At 40.0% G+C, this 22,737-nt stretch overlaps 1 protein-coding gene across 1 annotated transcript in view; it reads right to left on the bottom strand.

The window, feature by feature from the left end:
* The window catches only part of ARID1B (AT-rich interaction domain 1B), a 337,486-nt gene that overhangs the window by 53,702 nt on the left and 261,047 nt on the right, over positions 1-22,737 (bottom strand). Inside the window, 2 exon segments of the mRNA XM_085297989.1 lie at positions 10,925-11,252; positions 17,446-17,625. Coding sequence (XP_085154115.1) covers positions 10,925-11,252; positions 17,446-17,625 — 508 coding nt within the window.

The following is a 22,737-nucleotide window of genomic DNA, read 5'->3' as shown; positions in this document are numbered from 1 at the left end:
AAGAAATCCAAGCTTAGTAGTGCTCTAAAATATAGCCAGAAGAATAAAAATGGCAGTATAACGTGAGGAAAACGTTGCACAAGTCCACAGAAATAAATCCCTAGTTTCATTTGATCTGGCTAATATAAGGACGTGTGACTGAAAGACATGAAGGACACTTAGGGAAATACAGTAGTGTTTAATTTTTAAAAACTGTTACACCAATTTCGCTTTGTTTTCATAAAGCTCCTTCCACGTTAACTAAAATTATTTTGGTCTGTATTTCATAGTGACTGCAGCATTCAGCCAGCAGTTCTCAAACTCACAGGGATTCCCCTAAATGCTTTTATCAAGCAGGGTTCTTGCAAGCACAGCAAGACTTCCACTCTTGAATTTTTTTGTGTAAGGACAAACCAAGCCCTCTGTAGTCAGTGCAGCCTGGACTGGATAAATATAATATAATGCCAGGTGACGGGAAACATGGGAATGCTGAAAAGATGGCCAAGTCAAGTGGCTTGGAAGCGCGTTGAAGCCGGGCTCTTCGTGACYACTGACAACATGGATTTCGGCTGCTGCTCTCCGGGCGGCCGCTTGCGCGTGCTTCCCACCGGACAGGGTAGCTCGGCACCAAGAGGAGATACTGGCAGAGCTGGAGGGCGTGACGGGGGGAGGAGGGATGCTGTAACCTGTGCATCCGAGGGATGCGTGAACTGGGTGTGCAGGGGAAAAAAAAAAAAAGGAAAAAAGAAAAAAGTTTACCCCGTTCGTCACAAGAGTGATGGGAGCCAGTCACGCTGCATCAGACTGTCAGGAAGGGTGATTTAGCCTGGTGTGACTTGATATCGAAACGAGGAGTGACTCACATGACTCCCTCACTACGTGCCTTCTATTTTTGTGCATGTTTATAAATAGCTTTATTAAAAAGCTGGAAGGCCCTATGAACTCTCTCCCAGAGTGATTGCTTGGAAGCGGGTAAGAGTCCGTTCCCAGCGCACTAATAGCCAGCAGGTCACCACAGCGCGGTGCTAAAAAGCTACAGGAAGCGAAGTGGATACGGCGTTGCTGAGCTGCCTCCCGCGTGGCACCACCTCGGGGAGGCTCGACTCGGAGGTGCCCTGCTCGTCCCCTGGGCGACRCGGCTCCCGCCGCCTGCCACCCGCRTCGCCCCGTGCTCAKCCCCGTCCCTGCGCTGCTGCTGAGCACCGCTCCGCTCCACTGCGCTCACGGGGCTGCCAACTGGCGGAAAARCTAATAAAACCCCAATCGTTTTATGCCAGCTCCTCAAAGGTGAAGTTTTTCAGAGTAGATGTCAGCTGGCTGACAGCACGCCAGGCACGGCCGGGTATGTGCAGCTACATGGCAAGGAAGCTCTCCAACGGGATTTCCCAACAGACACATTTTCTCCTACCTATCTTTGCCCAATAGCTTGGAGCTTGGAGCTATTAAATGTTTATCAATATTATTTTCATTACCATTTCTGAGCTGAAGACAGTTTCACAACTGCCGTGCGGTGCATAAGCTGGCATAGCTTCAGCTGGCTCTTTTTTCCATCAGAAAAAAGCTCAGAAGTTGCCTGAAAAGTACTGTGATGACTTCAACAGGTATTTGATGCATTAGAGAAACTGGTGGCCGTGATTAAGAAGAGCCAACCTTACTGCTCTTATGTCACTATTTAATAAGGGTCTTACGAAGTTCCTTGTACGTCCAGCTAGAAGTGAGGCTGAACTCCACTAACGCTCCCACCTGAACTCCATTAACAAAAGCGAGAAAGGCTCTTCCCCCTCGTGCTTCCCCAGCTACCACTGCTGAAAAAGAATACTAAACTTCCTCTCAACTATCACCACTGTTAAACAGTGTAACACCTTCAAGTCACTATGAAACCGTAACTCCTCCTGCCATTTTTTWAAATCTGTTTCTCACTTTCTGCCACAGATATCCTAGGCTGTTCAGTCACAGTCCTGTACTTGCACAACACATGAGCTAAATCACATCGGGCAGTCATGGAATTTACTTTCTTATGCTTTCTTCATGATTCCCACCAACTGGATGGCTGTTCTCCTGCTTTTCTTTTTTCCTGACTAGTTTAGTAATTTAAACTAGTAGATCTTCCAGCTGGCAGACAAAAAGACAAACAATGTCAAAACCCCTTTTTTCTCATCTGAAACATTTCTCACCACCCAAAAAGCAGCACAAAAACTAAAGCCCTCCTTTATTCATTACTTTTATATAAAAAACAATTAACTAAGCACTGCATTTTTGTTTCACTGAAGATCATCTTTTGAAGTACAGAGTTTCTATGCAACAACTGCTTTTGAGGCAGAATATTAATGTAGTATAACACATAGCCCTACACTGCTATTTTGTTTCAAAATAATTAGTACTCCTATAGAGGGCAACATCTCTCCTAAATAACCAGATTAAGTCAAAAATAATCATGACACAGTAAAAATCAAATTAGAATTGTCTCCGAGACAACTGAAAATTCTCCTTCRTTACTCTGAAAATCACTCTTCCTTCACAATACACTCCTGCTTTCACAATTTAAGAATTGTTACTCTCCAAAGAAGAGAAGGAGCATTCACTCTTGAGGTCTGTGGTTAATCTCTAATGGCATGAACAGCATACAGCAGTCTACTTGATTGATGAGTTACCAAAAAAGAAAAAGAAAACCTCTCCCCAAATCACTGGTTGCCTGCATAAGCTCTACAGCTTGGTGACATCTAGGACTCCAAAATGATGGATTTGCCTTTTAGTAAAACAAAATTCCAGATAAAAATATGTTTCTCTCAGTCTCCCACAAGAAGTGGCTTTGGTTAGCTCAGCATATAAAGTTTCTTTCCATCTTTACACAATTTTATCAGCAATTTTGAGCTGATCTACAAACTGCATCTTCATAAAAATAATCATAAAAGAGTTGCTTCCATCTCTCCCTTTACTATAATAAATACATATAAGCTAACTTGTAGTTCATCCCTCCCGGTACTTTGCTTCCTACATGAAAAGGCCATATAGGGTTCTCCTCTGAAAAGCAGAACATGAGGAAAAGAAGTGTCCTTTGCAGGAAGAAAAGAAAGAATAAAAAAGTCAGCTTGATATAAATGACTATTTCTCATGAAGAGGGTGGAAGCATGAGTCCTTAAAGAAAAACCATCAATATTGGTTAATAGCTCTGTTAGAAATAACAGTTACAATAATCATTGATATTTAGACTTTAATCTCTTAAATCACTCATAAGCTCTGTGTACAGAGAAAATACTCCACTCACACTGAAACGCAGCCAGCTTCAGGTGGAGCACAGCAGCTACTCATAGTTCACAGCAACACTATACAGTCATTCAGGCCAAGAAGCGATACCCCTTCATCCAACTGAGACTATATGGGGAGTTTTATTTTGGAAGCTGCACGTAGTTGCACTGACTGAGATTTATTGCTTGGCTATTCAAACAGTACTAACGGGAAGCAAAGTGGAGCTTATTTCAACTTGATCTGTTAGGGTCCCTGATGGAAATCAGAAGCCTGGCAGCCTTTGGAGGAGGGGGTAAGGGGGAAACAACCAGACACCTTGAAACTTGAGAACTGACAGTGGCCTGATTTTGAAGAGGAGTAATTCCTTTACAGTAGCTGTTTATGAATGTTAAATAAAAGAGCGGGCAGAAAGAGCCTTTCTGCTAGGGGCTTATTTCAAAGGCAACAGATAACATACCCCCAGTGCTGGTTCCAATTATGGCTACCAGTCCTGTCTTAGCCTAGTTTACTTTGGGGATTTCGCAGTTGGCAGCCTTTCATCTAAAAGTGGCCTAGTTTGAATAAGCAAAGAAACTTGAATAAGTACTTAACCTTCCTGCACTCCACTGCACTTCTTAGCAGAGAAGAGCGGCTCCTCCAAGCTTAAGGGGAAAATGGGGAAACAATGGAGAACACATACTTCTCTCCAGAGATTAAAGACAGTTGAGTTTTACTGTAGCATGTCAAGTCTTCCTGCTACATGCTACGCAAGTATAGCTTTCTTAAAGGCAAGTTCCAAGAGCAAAATGCCTAAACTGTAAAATACAGGGTAGAAACGCACAGGATCAAGGATACGAAATATCTAAAAAAAAAAATGTTCTTTACTTATATCATTAGTCTTTAAAAAAAAAAAAAATTCATTCCCCATTTCCGCCTCATTCTTTTTTCCTTTTGACATTTTAATGCACCCTGTTCATTACTGTATTTCCTCCTCAGTAGCTTCTAGTCCATCAGCAGTGCTGCATTACCCTAGCATTGGAGAAAAAAACGTGGAAAAAGTGCATTGTTGGCACCAGCAACATGAAATATGAATTAGACATATAAGCAGAGCAGAAATGCTGATGGAAGGTTAGTGTGTATGTGTGTGTTCGAGCGAGTGTGCATGTGCATACATTCACAAACAAGCTAAAAAAGAGATGCACAGAATGCACTTCCTGATCTCATTTATGCTAACTGTACGTCTCTGTACAATTCAAACTCTCTAATATCAGTGCAGCTTTTACGGATCAATTTCACTGGACTAAATGAAAACTTACTTAAATTCTTTTGGCCTCATCACAACGTTATTCCACTTCTAACTACAGCTGTAGTTTCTAATCTCACTATCATGCCCATTTACTGTGACTCAGTAAGTCATCATATTATCTAAATAATATAGACTTAACCATCCATTAACTATAGACAAAATACTGTGGGCCTTTTCATTACAGAGAAAAAATGTTTTTAAAGAACTTAAAGATGAGAATTGAAGCATTTTAAGATGATCAGTAGATGGGTATAATTGCTCTTTACACAGAACCACACACATTCCTAACAGGTAAGTCCAAAAGCAGCTATGTACCTTTCCCCAGGTACATACATTTCTTAACATACGGGCTTTCCCCAAAGTTCTTGTGGTTGTTGGCCATGAAGTCCTGCTTATGCTGATGAATGCACAGGAACCTAGCTGAGACCTACAGAGAGGGGACTGAGCCTGAAGATGATGCCCACAGRCTGACCTTCTGGTGTCCTTACAGAAAATGCAGGAGTAATCCTAAAAAGGCAGCATGTGTGGTGTGGTTTTCTGTGTTGTTCACGTCATGTCTACCCTTCATTATCCTACCCCCTATAATCTATAATCATTGCTAGCATAAATTGACTGGATTGTCAGTCTCATCAGGTGTGCCCCAAGCCTCTGCATTTATCTAACACTAGATCACAATTTGAAGAAAAAGTTACTTCTTTAAAACACAAATCCCCAACTCTTTCCTAGTACAGTAAGTAGATAAAAGGGAGCTGCTTGCTACAAGCATAAGTAAATAAAATAAAATAACGCCTTTAGGCAGAGCTCCACAGGAAAAAGCAATTCTAATATATGGAGAAGTTGATTCTCATGTTGACTTAGAAGTCTTACTAGGTGCCAATAGACTCTCTCAGGGCTTCTAAATTGCTGAGGATTTGCCACCACATGCTAGTCAAACTGCAGGTGAACTAGAAATGGAAAAGTAAAAAAATTCTGCTGCTTAACTGCTAAGCAGTTAGAAACTAGAACCCCATTTTAAAGAGCACGAAGGTACATAAAGACAATGCAACACTGTACATTACTGCAGGGACCGAATAAAATTGCTGTGATACTCTTGCCTTCTACTAGCACAGTCAAAAGGAGGAGCCAAGATTCAGTTTTCTATATAGCTTTTACAATAAACCATGTGCCTAAGGTGGCATGGAGAGCAGAGGACAACAGTGTAAATATCCACCTCAGGTTTGGCATCTCCATGACCAGAATTTAAAATGGCCAGAGGCTGCAAATAGCTAAGCTGGATCTCAGCTCCTCAGTCTAGTAAACTGCTATGTCTAAATCATTTTCTCTAAAATCAATGAAATTGAATTCTAAATTCTTCAATCTATAAAAAAATTGCTTTAATTTACACAGTTGCAACAGGCACTCCCAAGCATATTAAGGTAGAGTACACTGAGGTCAAAGACACTACATTCAAAGATAGGCTTGCTCCTCAGAACACCAAACTCATTTTATAGCAATTAGTTCAAGTATTGATAACCGTAGTTGCAGTAGCAAAAGGCTCATTTATTACCTGTCCAGCTGGACGTGTATTTTACAGTCAGCTAGTACTGAATTAAGTCTTCCTAAGGCCACACTGTTAATACTATGTGAAGTGGCTATTTCACAACTAGGTTTCTAAGTTTGCACATGCTACAGTCAGACCTTCAACTGCTACGAAGACACACTCAGAACGCCATTCACTGTTGGCACAAGGCATGTTGAAAATGATGATGACAAACACGTAGCTCCAAGAATGTCTGTAAACATTGGGTGTCAATCCAGTAATCAAATTTCAAAAGTGTGTACTCGGGTACAGTACAGTAAACAAAGATTCACAGACACTGAACAAATAGTCCCTAAAAGTTTTAAGCTGGGCATCCACAGACTGAGGAACTCAAAACTGGCTGATAACACAGGCTAAATTTACGGTCTCTTAACATATTCATCAACTGAGAAAATACTGTCACTTAAACTGTTTACTTTTACTGAAGGCTCACAGTGCCCATTTGTTACAGATCTATACACACACAGATCCATCATTACAAATACATATATATATTGCTGTGGAAACTATAATTTGATAGAAAGACTTAATTTTTGGAGCTTTCTGTTCTTCAGAGGACTCTACTGAGTTCAGATCTCTAATAACTGAACTGTTCTGGGTGTCTTGTGCTTACAGGAGTTAACAAGACTTTCCTTGGAGCTTGATGGACATATAAGGTCTTCAACGTACAGTCTTCATCAATCAACTGATTTGGTGAGACCAAGACAGACAGAAAAAGGAAAAAACTATTTCGCTGTTCCTTCACATTGTCCTCCTGAAATTAAGGGGAATTACTATATGGTGTATTAGAGAGTTATTTTGCATTGCCTGGCATCCTCGGCCATGTGAAATCACCGATACTGGTGGTTCAATGAAGAGGTCTTAAAAAGATCTCTCTTTCCTTTAGCCTGACATGCTAGATCTCACAGAGGAAACATTGGCCTGCGAGCATGGGATGGACTAGCACGCCGTAAGATTTTACCTTGTTGGAGAAGTGTTCAGTAGCAGAAATTAATCAAAGCTTAACATACAGGAGACCTCAAGGTGAGGTCAAAGGCTGATTCAAAAAGCATAAGTACATGTAGTATCCTCCTCAGCCACACCTTTTATTTTTGTGTTTTTCTTCTCTAATTAAAAGGGTGGCATTCTGCACTGAGGATGACACCTAAGTATAGCTGGCTGAGACTCAGATCTTGATCATSCAGCTCTGGTTAACTAACATTGATTTTCTGCCCCAGTGGAAGCGATTTTATTCTGACGCATGCTATTTAAATTCATTTTACACAGCTGCTTAATGTGGCTTGGCAAAGCTGAGGCAAACCAGCTTTCTAAGTCTAAATGAGACCCCTGAGTTGGGAAAGGACAGATCCTGTGGATTAGCAGCTGAAGATAAATTTTTCTCCCCTATTGATACTTTGCTACTGATTCAACAGTTGACATTGAAGGAGATCACATCAACTTGAACAGAAACACTGCTGTGTAACCATGACTCTTTATTTTTCCCTTAACTCTGCATACAGGGGTGTTTTTTATGGTTATAAAAATTCAACCATAGCTCTATCTTATACACGCAAGACATACAAAGAAGGAGGCTGGATATTATCCATGCACTTTGGCACGTACTAGTAGACATCCTTCCAATTTTAGAAAATACTATAGTGCGAGTTCTCTTCTATTTCATCGATTTTTTTATTTTTAACAGACTAACCAGTAGACTTCTGTTCTGATTTTTTGTTTTGTTTTTGACTTTTTTATGTGCCCATATACGAATGATACTGCTAAGGAGAAAAAAAATCAAACCCAAACAAAAGCAGCTACAGAAAACTGGTAATTAAAACTTGTTAAAAACCATGAAGGTAGCAGTAATTTGGGTATTACAGATTTCCTAGGGAAGCAATAACAGAAATTATGGCAGGGAAGTCTATGAAACTTGAATCTCAAGTGAAATTTGAAACTGTTTGTAAGCAAGCTACAGTCTGGAAGGCAGTGCACATATCTTCCCTTTGTGCTGTAATTTATGATACGGTTATAGAAATCACAGCGTGAAGAACTTTGATGAGAAAACATTAGCTGCATTTCAGGTTGATGCTTTAGATTGGATACTCAGAGCTTCTAAAAGTCCTTCTAGGGACTAACCGAAATTTTTCAAACACATGCACTCTCAATTAAAGGGTAATAAGACTTGTTTGAAAATTCCATTAATAAATCCTGTCATCACTTCTGCAATAAATCACCTACGAAAAAGGAATTGTACTTTATGAGAGTGATTCACTGCCAGGGTAGTAACGACAATAACAAGTCAAGAAAACAAAGTTGCACAGTGTTCCTAGACAAAAATGACAACACCAGGGAGAGTGAAATGATTCCTGGACTTGGTGGGGGGGGAGAGGGGAAGCAGGAGCAGGAGAGGGAGGATCTCATTCCTTCTTAGTGATGAAGTTCTTTATTTCCCTCTCAGGCATGAAGGAAACCGAGCCATGCCAAAAGCCATGCAGAATGYGTGTGAGTGAGTGACATGCAGCTTTTCATCGTACTGTCACAGTGGCRTTAGTAAAACAAACAAACAAACAAAAACTAAAATCCCCTCTATGATGCAAATATCTGGTGTATCTTTCACACGGTTTTTATATTCCTTCAGCAGCCAGATGGCATGTTCATAAACATTAAAAAAAAATTGCCAAGGTCCCACAGCAAGTCCAGTTTACATTGCTACCTACCCGTACTGGTCAGGCTGGTGCATCAAGGGAGCCTGAGCGTTGCCATAGTTGGGATGCTGTGAAGAAAACATGGGGCGTCCGCCAGCCCCAGACTGGCTGGGATAAGCAGGCGACCTAATGTATGGTGGCCTAAAGCAGAACAAAAGAAGAGCCTCTTTGGATTTGCTCTGTATCACAAATATGAATCACTGTCAAGTACATTCCTTCCATATACAAGTATGGAGGACTTGCAGGAATAGCCAAAAAGCTGTAATTCTTTTTCCCCTATAACTAACTYGAGATCAAAGAGAAAAATGGTGTGCTGGTGAGCCTCTGGCATCAGTGGGGATTGACAAGTTTCACTCAATTTGCAGTTTATAAACACCCTTTTGCCAATATTGCCAATAGAGATTTGATGACTGTACAGTCCTTCTACAGGTGCTAGATCACTGGAATGGGCAATATGTGATGAAAAGGCTTTGAAATGGTGCATTTTTGCCCAGGCAAATCTAGAAATCAAAAGCAGTTTTACAAAACTGACTTGATAGGAAGGTGTGAGATAGGAGTGGTAATCAATTAATCTAGTTTTTGATCAAACACTACACATTATTCCGAAAGCTATGTTGAATCACAACCGAATACTTTCCACTTACTGCAAACCAAGTCTTTTCTTGTTGTTAAGACCAAACATGCCCTCTTCCTTTCATTACACGATTTTAAAGAAAGTGTTCCTGCGGTTGCAGAGATGGCCCATTTATTCCTTCTTGCCTGACCTACCAGCTTAGAGCCTAAACCAGACAGACAGAAGCAGACTTTTCTAAATCCTACTAGACAGATCTGTTAAAACAACCAACACAAGCAAGAGATTGCTGGTTCACAGATTTCTGCAGGAATATGGTCTGTTTTAAGGGAGTGTGGTCCTATTTTACTGAACAAGAACATGAAGAACACCACATTTATTGTTATTATCTTAAAACTTTGCTAGTGCTTATTGCTAGAAGCCACCTGTCTTCCAAAGTCACGCAAAAAGAATGCAATAGATACAGGGACACATTAGACTCCTATTTGTTTTTACATTGTGTCATGGAATTACTGCAGCTCTAGTGTCCAGAAACTCTGCTCCTGAATGAGAAATAACTGTGTATGTATACATGCGTCTGTGTATGCATACGCATAAATAAATGCCAAATGCTTAACATATACATACACACATAAACTTGCTCACCAGAACAGTGGAACCAGCTTTAYGTAATTCTCAAATGTAATGGAACTTCTCTTAACAGAAAAAGATAATAAAYACACCAGGAGTTACTTAAGTCCAGTGAAATGTGGAAATTACTTCATCTGAAAAATTTCCCAGAAAATATGATTTCATTGTAAGTACCGAGACATCTTAAGAATAACCATGGACAGAAAAATGCCTTTGCCAAAATCCATGCTCACATGGCAACACTCAGTTATCCTGACCCAAAGGAYAGGCAAGAAGCCACACAGCTGCTCCAACCTCCACAATCCTAGTTTGCAGTTCTCTCTTACAGGTGCATCGGTGGCAGTTACCTACTTCAGATAACTACAGATTGTTTTTATGCCTCCTTCTGCGTTCCCTCTCCAGCTTTTGCTCTTACTGTACCCTCCTCTGCCCATCTGTATGCCTGTGCAGGAGTACGGACAGTCCTGTAAGAGAGAACTGCCTTGAGCACTGCCACTCACAACATGGGCAGTGAACGCAACTGCAGATGGGCAGCTTTACAAGCCTCCTTACCCTGCAGCACGTGCAAGCTGCCTAGGATGTTGGTGCTGGCCCTCTTTCTACCAAAGATAAAATATACTTACTCAGTTAATCAATTTTAAGTTGTAGAGGGCTTGTTTTGTGCTCCTTAATCCTGCAGGTTTTCCTAATGCTCACAGTGCCAAGAACCAAACTGGAAGTGGCCGTCATCTCCACTTGTCACAGTTGCTTTTTGCTTATTCAAAAAATACAGCAGCATGCTTTCCCCTTACATTTAAAGAAAATTTTTCTTCTGTATGTCACTTCCTCCCAAAAATACTGTTAASAGAACATGTATAAATGCATCTCTGTGCATCTATACAGCACTGTAACTTCAGAAACGAGAAGAAAAACAGTCCTACTTGYTTTAACTACTTTCAGTGGATGCATACCTGCTCTGTGCGGAGTTTGCAGCAGCCTGCATCACTGCAGCAGCCGCCTCCTGTGCCTTACGGTTCACAGTTGGCATGGGTGGGCCCATTCCAGGGCCTCCCTGCTGAGACATGCCAGGAGAATTGGGGGTCATACTGCTCATGTTTCCAGGAAATGGTCTGCTCTGCATCCCAGCTGATGGCATCCGTCCCAGGGGCATGGTACCACAAGGCTGGCTTGGCCCCTGTCCATGCATCTGACTGTTGGCATTTATACCCATGCCAGGTCCTGGGCCACTGTAACTCGTGTTGGGCACGCCACTGTATGTTGGTGGTCTGGAATAGTTTCCTGAAGAAAACAATAAAAACACAGAGAAGAACATAAAACTTTTGAGCATATATTTCATTTTAGGAAGTTAGCAGCTGCAGAGCTTACATCTAYAGTCAACTAACATGAACCACATGAGACTCAAGTCAGAAAAACTTTTTCACCATGCAGATAGTCTAACAGTGGAGTAATCTGTCCAGAGAGGTTGTACAGTTTCCCTCCRTGGAGGTTTTCAAGACCCAACTGGATAAAGTCCTGAGTAACCTGGTCTGATCTCCTGGTTGACCCTACTTTGAGTACAAAGTTAGCCTAATACCTCYTGAGCATCCTCCCAACCTGAACTAGCCTATGAACCTGATGTTCATGTGGCCTCATATATTGTGGGATGAGAACAAATACAGAAAAGCACAGCCTCTAGAGGGTACCAAATGTACAAAAATGTCTTTTGCGGTAAAGAGATACGCGACATGTAAGAAACTCATTACATAAACTCAAGAGAGTCTTATTTTTGTGATTCCATGTTCTCATTTTTCATCTTTCTGAAACTACAGCAACAAGCTATTCTCACTGGATTCTTGCTCGTAACTATTTTGTCCATTTATGGCAAAGAGACTTTGGCAGTGCCCTGTGAGAACTACTGCAGGGCCTTTAGGAACATTCCCTGTCCCCTCCTACCCTACCCTGTAAGTTCAATATTTGGCTATGCTAGCAGACAGTGTATTAACTTATAGTTAACTTACAGTGCATCCCCTCTTCTAGGAAAATTAGTATTAAAAGAGTAAACAGCAATACTACAAAGATGCTAAYATAAACAGGTGTCTTACGAAGGATGGCATGAAAACCTGTCTGACCCTAATCTGCATTATTGCTGGAACAAACTGCATCATTTGTGGCAGCTTAACTAATTTCACTACTGATTTTCCTATCACATTTAAAGCTAAAAAAAAAAAAAAAAAAGCATATTGCATTCAGTGTTCCAGAAACAAATTCAAACATCATAAGAAAGAAAAAAAAAGAGAGATGTGATAGAAAAGTATTTTAAGAAACAGATCACATTACACTCCTTTAGTCATCCATTTTGATTTGTCTTTATTTCCATCGCATCCAGATTAGTGGAAATACAACTCATTCCCTCCCTATGGGATGCCACAGAGCAGAATTTCCTGACTACTCTTAAATATTCCCACGCTTATTTAAAGGCTGCAGCCAGTGGAATCTTCCTCTGAATGTGGAAATAAGACACGTCTCTCCTCCAGGCCTCATACTACCAGACAGAGGAGTCAGTTGCATGCAGCTCCTGTTTATATTTAAAATAAATATATTCATTCATCATTTGAATGCACACATAATTAATTCATACACTCCTGCTGCTACGCTTTGGCTAATTCTTCCCTCCTCCCCACCCAGTAACTGACTCTGTTACAAATTCTCTGCAATGAAAACATGTGTGACCTATGCTTTCCAAGGAAATGAAACAACACTTCACCTTTGCTTTAGAAGCCCAGTATCTATGCATGTTTTTCCCCCCTCCCCCCTAACAGAAGGGTCCCCAGTTTAGCAGAAATGAAAGATTCCAGATTTAGCTATACTCTGAATGCAGAGTGCCCTGTCATTTCTCCTCTTCCTCTAGTCACAGCTGYTCTTAGCTGACAATTTTCTGTTCAATGAGCAATCACTCCTAACGAATATTTTGGTTGCTAAGACCTGTTCAGGCTACACCTCTTTGATCCAACATATGTGACCACAAGCTGAAAGGCTCATTAGTTTCATATTGCTCTGCTCAATGTTAAAGTTGTAACGCAGAACTCATGTTGCTCCGGTTTTCCAATTGCTTTCTGCAAGAAAAACGTAATGCAGTAAGATGAAGTATACGAACGCTCAAACATTATGCACATTTTATGTATGTAYGTGCCGTAAAAGCTACCATCAGTTCAATTTAAATAAGGGCAATTTGTTTTGTCATTTAGGGTCTAAAAAGTACAGTTCAGCAGCAGACTTGGAGGAGCAAACATCAATGGTAAATTCTATTACTGTTTTGATGCTATTTTGAATCGGGACAAAAACAATCTCTTTCATGTTTTGGCTTCTCAACTGTAAGCACAACACACACAAAAAGCATGGAATCTTCTCCATAAATATATGTGCTTCAGTTAAAATAAGTTCTTAATCATTCATCTCCAGGGATACAAGTCCAAGAGCCCAGGGAAGTGGCATCTTTTCAGAAAGGAAAACAAGTTTCAATGTTTTTTCCATGTTTCTTTTCCCTAAGCATTTCCTCAATACCTCAAGTACTAGCTATTCTTATACCTTTCCCAGACCACAAAAAAAAGGCAAAATAAAGGCCAAACAAAATACAAGAGGACTTGCCAAGAATGAGGAGTGCAATCTTATTTCCATGTTTCTCTAATAGATTAGTAATTTGTTGGCAGTGGCTTTGGCAGAAAACAGATGGATGCAGCATTAAACACAATGAATGCAGCAGATGCTAGGCCAGCCCACATCAGCTGGACGTGTCAGGCAGCCAAGTCCAAGAGCCCACACTTTTCAAGTGGGTACGAGCCTGGCAACAGCGGCTGTACGATACCATTGAACAACTCCTCCCCTCCATGTCCAAGGGATTTTTGATTCCAGCTCCCTCCAAGCAGATTAGAATTGTACCCACAGACATGACAGCTCAAACGCATATGGAAAATCAAAACGATAACTAGAAATGTGAAAGAAGAAAAGCAACAAGATAAAATACAAAAATAGCATATTAACTATCTGCCAAAGACAGATGTTCACACTTATTGCTGAATCTTTGGTCCACTTTGCCCAGGTCTGCTAAACACAGTGCTCTGATACCTTGCCATTTCTAGGCAACACGAAAAGAGGGAATTTTCAGAACTACCTGTTGTTTTTCCTCCCTGGTTTAGGGATGGAGGTTAGATTCATAGTATTAGAAATAGTTTCTCAATAACATTTTAAAATTGCTTACATGTCCACTTAGGGCACCTCATCCCTGATTATCACTTTAATTAAAATCGAGGCTCCTGAAACCAGTGGGAGCTAGATATTAAAGTATTTTTATGACATGAGTTTTAGTCCATTAAAGGTTACAAAGCACAGATACTCATTCAAGATGAACAAAAACATGTTTTGTTAACTGTGACGTTTTTGGGTAGGGGTTCAAGCACATTCAGCAGTGGYTTATCTCAAGCAGAGCAGTTTTACTGTTGAAATCAGTAGGTAAAGTTGCAGCAACAGGAGGCATTTTCGACACCTTCTACTGCTCCACAGTAAGTTTTTCTCTGCCACAGTCTTAAAAGATCCAACTGACTATAGTATCTGACTGTTCTCCAGAGTGCATTCAGGGGACATTTTGTCATGGCAGCATTTTGGTGCTCTCTGGTCACAGACCAAAACTTTATTAGTTCTTGAGCTAGATGTTACCCAAATACAAACCAGAAAGACAGTTCCATTCAGTAACACCTCCCATTCTCACTGTTTTTTTTTTTTTTTTTTTTTTTTGCAGTAATCAGTGCCGCACACAAGATGGCATAGTGGATTCAGTCTTCAGAAGACCAGGTCAGTAAAATGTGCAAAAATCACTTTTTTTTTTTTTCTTGGAGAGAGAAAAACGGTGGTGTTAATTCAAAATTAAAACTAATGTACTGCCCTGTATGCCCCTGTATTATAGCACCGGCACACAGAAGCATACCTTGAATTTTGAGGCCAAAGCCATTCTCTATTTTTGCAGAAAATGGTTCCATAGCATTGCATTAGGTCCCCAACACAGGAACTGCTTCCTGAGCAAGTATATTTTACTCTTATTACAGATCTAAGTGTTACGAAAACACATGAAAACAAAATGAACCAGCTATAAACAAGTGACAGACAATTTTACTCTGCAAACTATGCAAACYATGTGTTAATTCCTCCAAACCCAAACTTACTACTTCACTATGGTAAGCAATTCTACTGCAGACATAGCCTAACTTTTTCAGCAATGGTTTTCAGGATTGAGCACATAGCGAAACATAACTTTTAAGCTAAAACTTTAATGTCACAAAATGCTTTGACATGTATGTAAAAATACAAGTAGTCCTGTTCAACTCAGCCTATGCTTAACAATATTCTGAAGGAAGGCCTGTGTGAACAAAACACGAAAAAAAAATATGATCCTCAAGAATCATTTTAGTTTAATAATTTAAGAACTCATTTGCAACTCAGGTAATCTTTAATGTATTTGTTATTTTGGCAATAGAAGGCAAACAACGTTAACATTACATATTCAATACTACCAGCACATGATTGTGCTTTGTAAGAGGGTATGTTAATGAGATGCATTACAGATTACTTTCATTAAAAATGAAAAGTACTATTAAAAAGTTAAATCCAGATAAATGTATGATTTTAAAATATCAGTCACATTACAGTTAGTGATCAGGGATGACCAGATTCACACCGGTATTTTATCATTGGTCACATTAGCCTGGTGAAAATGCAGTATTCTCTCCTCTACGAGCTACCCTTAGAGCTCAGCCTGCAGGGCCTTCCTTTTACAAGGACCAGCGCATGGGATCACCAGTACCCTCTAAAAGCTGGCAGAAGAACATGCTTTGCATCCATCACACTATTCAGCAGACCCTTCTGAAATGGCTTGTTAATGACAATGATGCTCATTTTCTTCCTGCCCCCTCAAGTTCACTTTTTAATAGCCATTTCTTCCTGACCACGACCCATAAAATCATTACATAGGCACTTTCATCTACAGAGAGAGGAGAAGAACTGCTGAACTCAAGCAAAAAAGAAAGTAGTATTCGGCATGTTACTTAAATGCATTGATTTAGTACAAAAACCTTTCCATTCAATCAGTGTGGATGGCTAATGTTTTACTGCACTTGACACCCACTATTCCCATGGTTCAGGATCTCAGCAGCAGCAGTACAGCTGCAAGTCAGCGTAGCACATCATAAATCCACTAGATTTTACCAGTTAAGCTAGTTGCTCTCTGTGCAGATGAAAATAAGCACTTGGACAGTATTTTACAGCCAGAAAATGCTTTCCAAATAAAAGGAAAGTGCCAGTCAACTGGAGTCGGGTAATTAATCTTCACACATGGCTATAAGGCTATTCCCATTTTAGAGTTAAGGAAAGTGAAGCAGAGAAATGTATTTACTTGCCTAAGTTGAAAGATGGAGTAAAAGGCACAGCCAAAATTAGAAACTGGGAGATCTTGGCTTGTAGTCCTGTACTCAGAGCACTAAAACAAATGCAACCCAGAGATGAAAATGAAAGGACTACTGCGTAGGGTGGTAAGACTCCCTCCAAATGAACAACTGAATTAGCTCTCAAAGTCAGGAGACTAAAATAACCACGCTTGCTGGAATGGACAAGCCACTGAGCCCTTACAGCACTTCCCACAGCAAGCCACAACCCTTTTTAAGGATTTTAAGTAAGAAAGCAATATAGTAGGAAGTGCTGAAATAGACAAGCTTCTTGATGCATCTCAAAATAAAATACTATCCTTTGTACATTCTGTGGCTTGACTCAAAGTTCATTAAACCCCYAAAAAGATGCACACTTTATAAAGCTCATCCATTAAAGGCAAAACAATAGACAAGTTCAAGGTTGTGAGCACTGAAAGTCTGAGGCAGAAACTGTTTCTTCTATTTTTGTTTTAATCCTCCAACTATTCTGTCAAACACGTACAATAAAAGGAACAGTCTCTCTTAGTCTGAGGGATTAGTTAAAATTCACAAACCGTATGCATTAGAGCTCAATACTATATTCCCACAGTACCCACTGTATTATTATGCTCGTTAGAAGACTTTAACCCTCACAGTCACTATACAATTTCATATTGGCCTTGGGATTCCATCTCAGAAAAGAAATTCTATTTTGGGATTGGTGTTGTGACTCTTATTCCATGCTTGGTCAAGCTCAGCCTTATCTTAGAGATGACATGGGCTCCCAAACAATGGCCTTAGTAACGCAACAGCTTCATCATTTCCGTGCCCAATTTAGCAACACTATTTTTATAGAGACAAACATGCAAATTACAGAAGAAGCTTCTTCCACAAGGTGTAACTTCACTTCCGAGTGATTTTTTTTWAAAGAAACCACATACCTACCTGCCTACCTACAAAGATACATGCTATACATTTTTTTTACATATATGTATAAAATTATCATATGGATTAATAGTAAGTATCATGGTTTGTTATTTTACCTTGTGGTCCATACTGGCTCATCTGAGGCCCGTAAGTACCACTTGAATTACTCTGCTGAAAGCTACCGATTCCAGGATGTACTTGGCCTCCAGGTGAAGGGTGTGGTGACATGGAAGGTCCAGTTTGTTGAGGTCCATACTGTGACATTTGGGGGTTCCTCTGTATGCCTGCCATGAAACCTAAAGTGAAAAAAGCACCGAAGTAGAATTTAAATAAAGAATAGTCACCTGAATATTAAGAAACTTTGGCATTCCAAGAAAAAAACTTACTAGTAATTTTCAAACTAGAGTTACTCTGAAAACTGCTATTGCTCATATCAAGCAAATAGAAATAAATGCATCTCCAAGACTACAAAGGCGTCTCAATAACCAAAATTTGTATGGCAGGCTCACAACCTTTTATTTTTAAAAGAAAGGCAGTGGAGTCCTGCTTGGGATGCTTATTTTAAAACTGAAACTTTAGAAAAAAACAACTAGTGGCAATTACTTGCACTAGTTAATAAGTAGCAGTGAATCTGCTTAATGACTTATTGTAGGAGTATCATAATATACAATATTATACTCTTCTACCAAAATACATACAAAAATTCACTGTCCATACTCTTGCACACTTGCAAGAGCTAAATTTTCCTGTTACCTGAAGATCAGACACATCTGCCAGGAAAAGAAAATCATTTTGTTCAGTATATTTGCTCTAGGTCCTTATTCCAGTTTGTCATCAGCATATCTGTATTTCATTCTCTTGTTTTCCCTTTCATAAACATATTAACAAAACTCAGTTTAATGTAGGGTTCAAAAGCTACAACAAGAGGCACAATAAAATGCTACAAAAACTGGAAGTTTGACACAAARGAACAGAACTAAGCCTGTAAAATGAGAGGTAGAAGAGGGTTTTTGTGTATTTTTTTTAAAAAGCTTTCATAAACTGGGGAAAAATCCTGCAATCCTGCCCATGAAATGTCTATGCATGGTTGCTAGTTTTATAAGATTTTACCCTGAAAGGTTTTGGTGCTGCTTTCAATGTTGAAGACGATATACTGAGGAGACCGCCAGTTCTTTTCTGATTTCTTGAGGAAATCTGACTTCTTTTCTGTCCTGTTTGCATACTAAATTTTGTCTCCGTGAGCAAAAAGGTGGGTGAACTGAAGTATGGTATTTACTCTGCTGCAGTTGCCCCTGCAAAAGCCCTTCTCATGGTCCGCGTGCAGCAGCCTACCCATAACACTGATGGGTGAGAGATTGTGCACTGTGGCGAGCTCAGATATTGCATCTGAGTAACTCTGCATTTTGGCCTATCTTGTAACTTGTTCGGGCACCCATGCTTTCAGACTGCAGAAGGCTGAAACATTATTTCTGAAAGGTGCCTGTTTTCCCTCCATTAATTTTATTGGAGTGTATGTGGGGAGGTATGAAGTTGAAAGCTAAAAGACCCCTCACCTATCAGCATTAATTATGCCTTTCCCTACCCTAGCAATGGATTAGAAGAAAGCTAGGAACACTCCTCCCGCTCCGGGTGGTAAGTGGGCAAATGGAAGATGCTGAAGGGAAGATGTGACAGGACAAGAGGCAATGGGCAGAAACTGAAGCACAGGAAGTTCCACCTGAACGTGAGGGGGAATTTCTTCACCGTGAGAGTGACGGAGCACTGGACCAGGTTGCCCAGAGAGGTTGTGGAGTCTCCTTCTCYGGAGATACTCAAGGGCCACCCGGATGCAACCCTGTCTAACATGCTCTAGGTGACCRTGCTGAGCAGGGAGGTTGGACTAGATGATCTCCAGAGGTCCTTTCCAATCTTACTGATTCTATGATTAAAAGGAAGGAAAGAAGGAAAGAGAGGCAAAGACAAGTGATGAAGAAAGTGAAAGGAGGAGCGGGAAAAAAGGCAGAAATAGAATTCTTCTGAAGTGCCAGAGTATCTTCCCAATGGTTAGTATCAAGCATGACATAGTACTGAACATTCAATGTATAATTAATGAAGACAGGTAACACAGTTCCCAGACTATTTTTTTTTGGTGCTACATACAGACATATGATCAAACTAGCAACTGCAAACATCACGGCACTGCGGTTGCAGGGACTAGCCAGCAGTCTGTGGAGCCCACCAGGCGCTGCGGGCAGCGGGTGCTTCCCAGACCCCTCTGTGAGAACTGCAGCTCCCCAAAACGCTGCCAGGAACTTGCAAGCACAAATTTCTGATCATAGCCCTGCAGCCACTGACATCCTGGGTGAGACCGGGTGAACAACCTTCCCGCCTCCCTACATGCTGGCTTCCCCATTTGTAGGCTGGTGGCAAAGCACTTTACTAAAGGGGACAATATCTCTGAGCTCTACCAAATAAAAGTGATGGGTGTTTTTCTGGAAATCAGGCTTGAGTCCAAACAAATGCAAATAAAATTTTAATCCCTCCACAAACCTTTGTTATATGATGTATTTCTCCACCCACAAAAACCCTATCAAGGGGACAGCAAGCTCCATGTCAATAAACTCAAAAATGGGAGCAAAGATGCTTTCATATTCCCTGGAGTTCTTTTCTGTTGTAGGCAATCCTACTCATAATACGCTAAAATTGTAACAACTGCAAGTTTAGGTAGTATAAACAAATAATTTTTTTTGATCTTTGTGCAAGCCCCAGACAACTGATTCAATCACATTAGAACTGAAAAATCAGAGCTTGAGATCTGGTCTAGAGGAAGGKGAACAACATGCACTGGAGCACGGCAAGTCAAATAACTGAAGACGAAATGGTGGCTTGAAAACTGATACTAATTGGAAAGCTCCATACTTTTGCAAAGGGCAACTCAAATGATCCTTTCCATTTGGCTTTATTTTGAAACAGACCCCTCTATTTTTAAAATAATTCCACTCTACACACTAATCTGATCACAAAATCTATGGTCAGAAGACAGTATGGTAACTACTTTAAAAACCTAACACAATAGTATGTCTGTATGAAAAAAATGTTCACATTCCAGACACATGTATACCGTATATATCACACTCACAGGAACCATGTCAATGAAATTTTTTTTTTACTGGTCACAGTAGGTTTTTTATTATAAAGATAGCAAACTTACTACTCTATCTGGTAAGGAAGTAAAGGTTTTCTGTTCACCATGGGCCTTTTAATCTATATAACTTTACAAAGATTGTAAGTGATAAACAGCATTTGGCTGAGTTGTTATCACAGGCAGTACTTTTCTGAACACTCCAAGGATGGTCGACAGCTGAAGAGCTATTGTTTATATCAGTTGCAATGATTTCCAATACTGGTGCAGGGGAACTGCTAGTTGAGGAGTCTAACGGAGAACAGAGACCTACGTTTCAGCTAGCTCTACTGCTGTCAGAAGGGCTCCTGAAGAGACTGCAATACTAAGAGAAGCAAATACCTCCCTTCAAAAGACCTCTTCAGGAAACTTGTTTCACTTTTGTGATGCTGTGGAGCTGACTGCATGCCTACAGGTATAGTCACAAGTGAACACTGGGACCTGACACGGTCACCTGGCCTGGCGAGTGGMGTGGCATGCTTGTGTCCATACAGCTAAACCTTCTCACTCAATCCTGGTAGTTTTATCCATATGACTGTTGTGCGCAGTTCCTTGTGCTGCCTCATCCATGCTGTGCGTTCAGCCTCCAAGAGTGCTCATACGCACTGGCCAAAATCACAACATGGGACATGCTAAAAGCTAAGCTGTAGAGAGGACGCTGCTCAAACTTGGGCTCTGGGCTTAGTTAACAAACAGAGATGTCGCAAGTAAGTTTTGGGCCTTTGATTACCACAAAGAAGAGAACAGAATCAGACATGAGATCCTTCTCAAATTAGTTTGGCTTTGCCATCTTCTCTTGAGCGTGGAGAGAAAAAAAAGGATGGAAAAAAAGGAAGATTAAAATCCAAGATCATCATCCATGCCATGTTATCTTCTATTATTATCTGTCAGATAAGTTGAAGCATAGTCTTAAAACAGGATATGCTCCAACTTCTTTTCAGAAAATGGAGAAGTCATTTCAGTTATAAATGTTATGTGGAGAAGAATATAAGATCAGGTCCTTAATGTGATCTAGATTCCCTCGGAACAAAGAGGGGTCTGTTCTGATCCACCTTAGTGAAAGCATAGTAACCCTTCAGAAATCAGTGCAGGACTCTAAGTGCTTCAAATGTTTGTAGGAAGCTCAGATATCTTAGAAACAGAAAAGGGTTCATGGTCAAGATGTTAACTTCCTTGCATCAAAAAAGCAAACAACAYCAACTCTAAAAATCTTATCAGAAATGAAAGGGAGCAGCTGGCATACATTCATTTCTCCTTATTTACACACATTTTCCCTAGTGTTCAACTTCATTTTATAACCCATACAGAAAGAAATAAATTTTCTTTCCAGAAAATTAGATCTAAGATAAAGTTTGCTTCTGTAAAGAAAGGAAGTAGGATTACATTAGAACTGCACTGGAGTCAGAGCAGAGGAATGATTAAATAGTTAGACTGCATCTGACATGTCAATCTGTGTGACAACAGTTTTCTTTTCCTGTTTTGTTTTGTATTTTTAAAAGACTGTTAAGGAAACAGCCGTGAGGTTAGTCTTTAAAACTGCAATGGCAACACGCTCATCAGTGAACAAATCAACTCCTTTCCCTTAATATTAGTGATAAAGAGGGGCAGATGATGCTTTACTTGCCATCGTAACAAGATACTACTTATCAAGAAAACACTTGGGTGGAATTTGTCAAACTAAACTATTTCAGAACCAGCTGAATAAAGTGAAGTTGTCAGAACTATACTCTTACATTTTATCATTATTTTTTATATTATGTTTATATCCCTAAATTGGGATTTTATTAAATCCCAAATAATGTTGCAGTTATCTTTGCATTTTTTAAGTTACAAATAAAATAGTAGCATACTATTAATTAGTACACTATTATAACATAATATTTGTACATTCAAACAGAACATACATACWATGTTTCAAAATGGTCAAGTAAGCTGCAGCAGACCTGCTTCTTTCTTTTTAGCAAAATACAGACAAAAAAAATGCAAAACAGGTAACATCTTTTGATATTTATGTTGTAAATACTCTCCCTTGAGAAAGGAATAGACAAGCATGAACTCTACATTGTCCTATACATCACTAACACAGATAGGTAATACATATCCTATAACCATTATCATATATGATACCTTTGTAATAAAATACTTTAAAATCCTACACTCCCTTTATGCATACATATGCACAAACCAGATTAACAATAGTAAATTACTAGAGTTTCATGAACTAATGCACTAAGGTTCCTAAATCATA

The sequence above is a fragment of the Rhea americana genome, unplaced genomic scaffold (assembly GCF_003343005.1).
Source record: "Rhea americana isolate MKP2758 unplaced genomic scaffold, rheAme1 scaffold_134, whole genome shotgun sequence".
Taxonomy (NCBI): domain Eukaryota; kingdom Metazoa; phylum Chordata; class Aves; order Rheiformes; family Rheidae; genus Rhea; species Rhea americana.
Note: the sequence above shows the minus strand (reverse complement) of the source record. Positions and strands in the feature narration are given on the sequence as shown.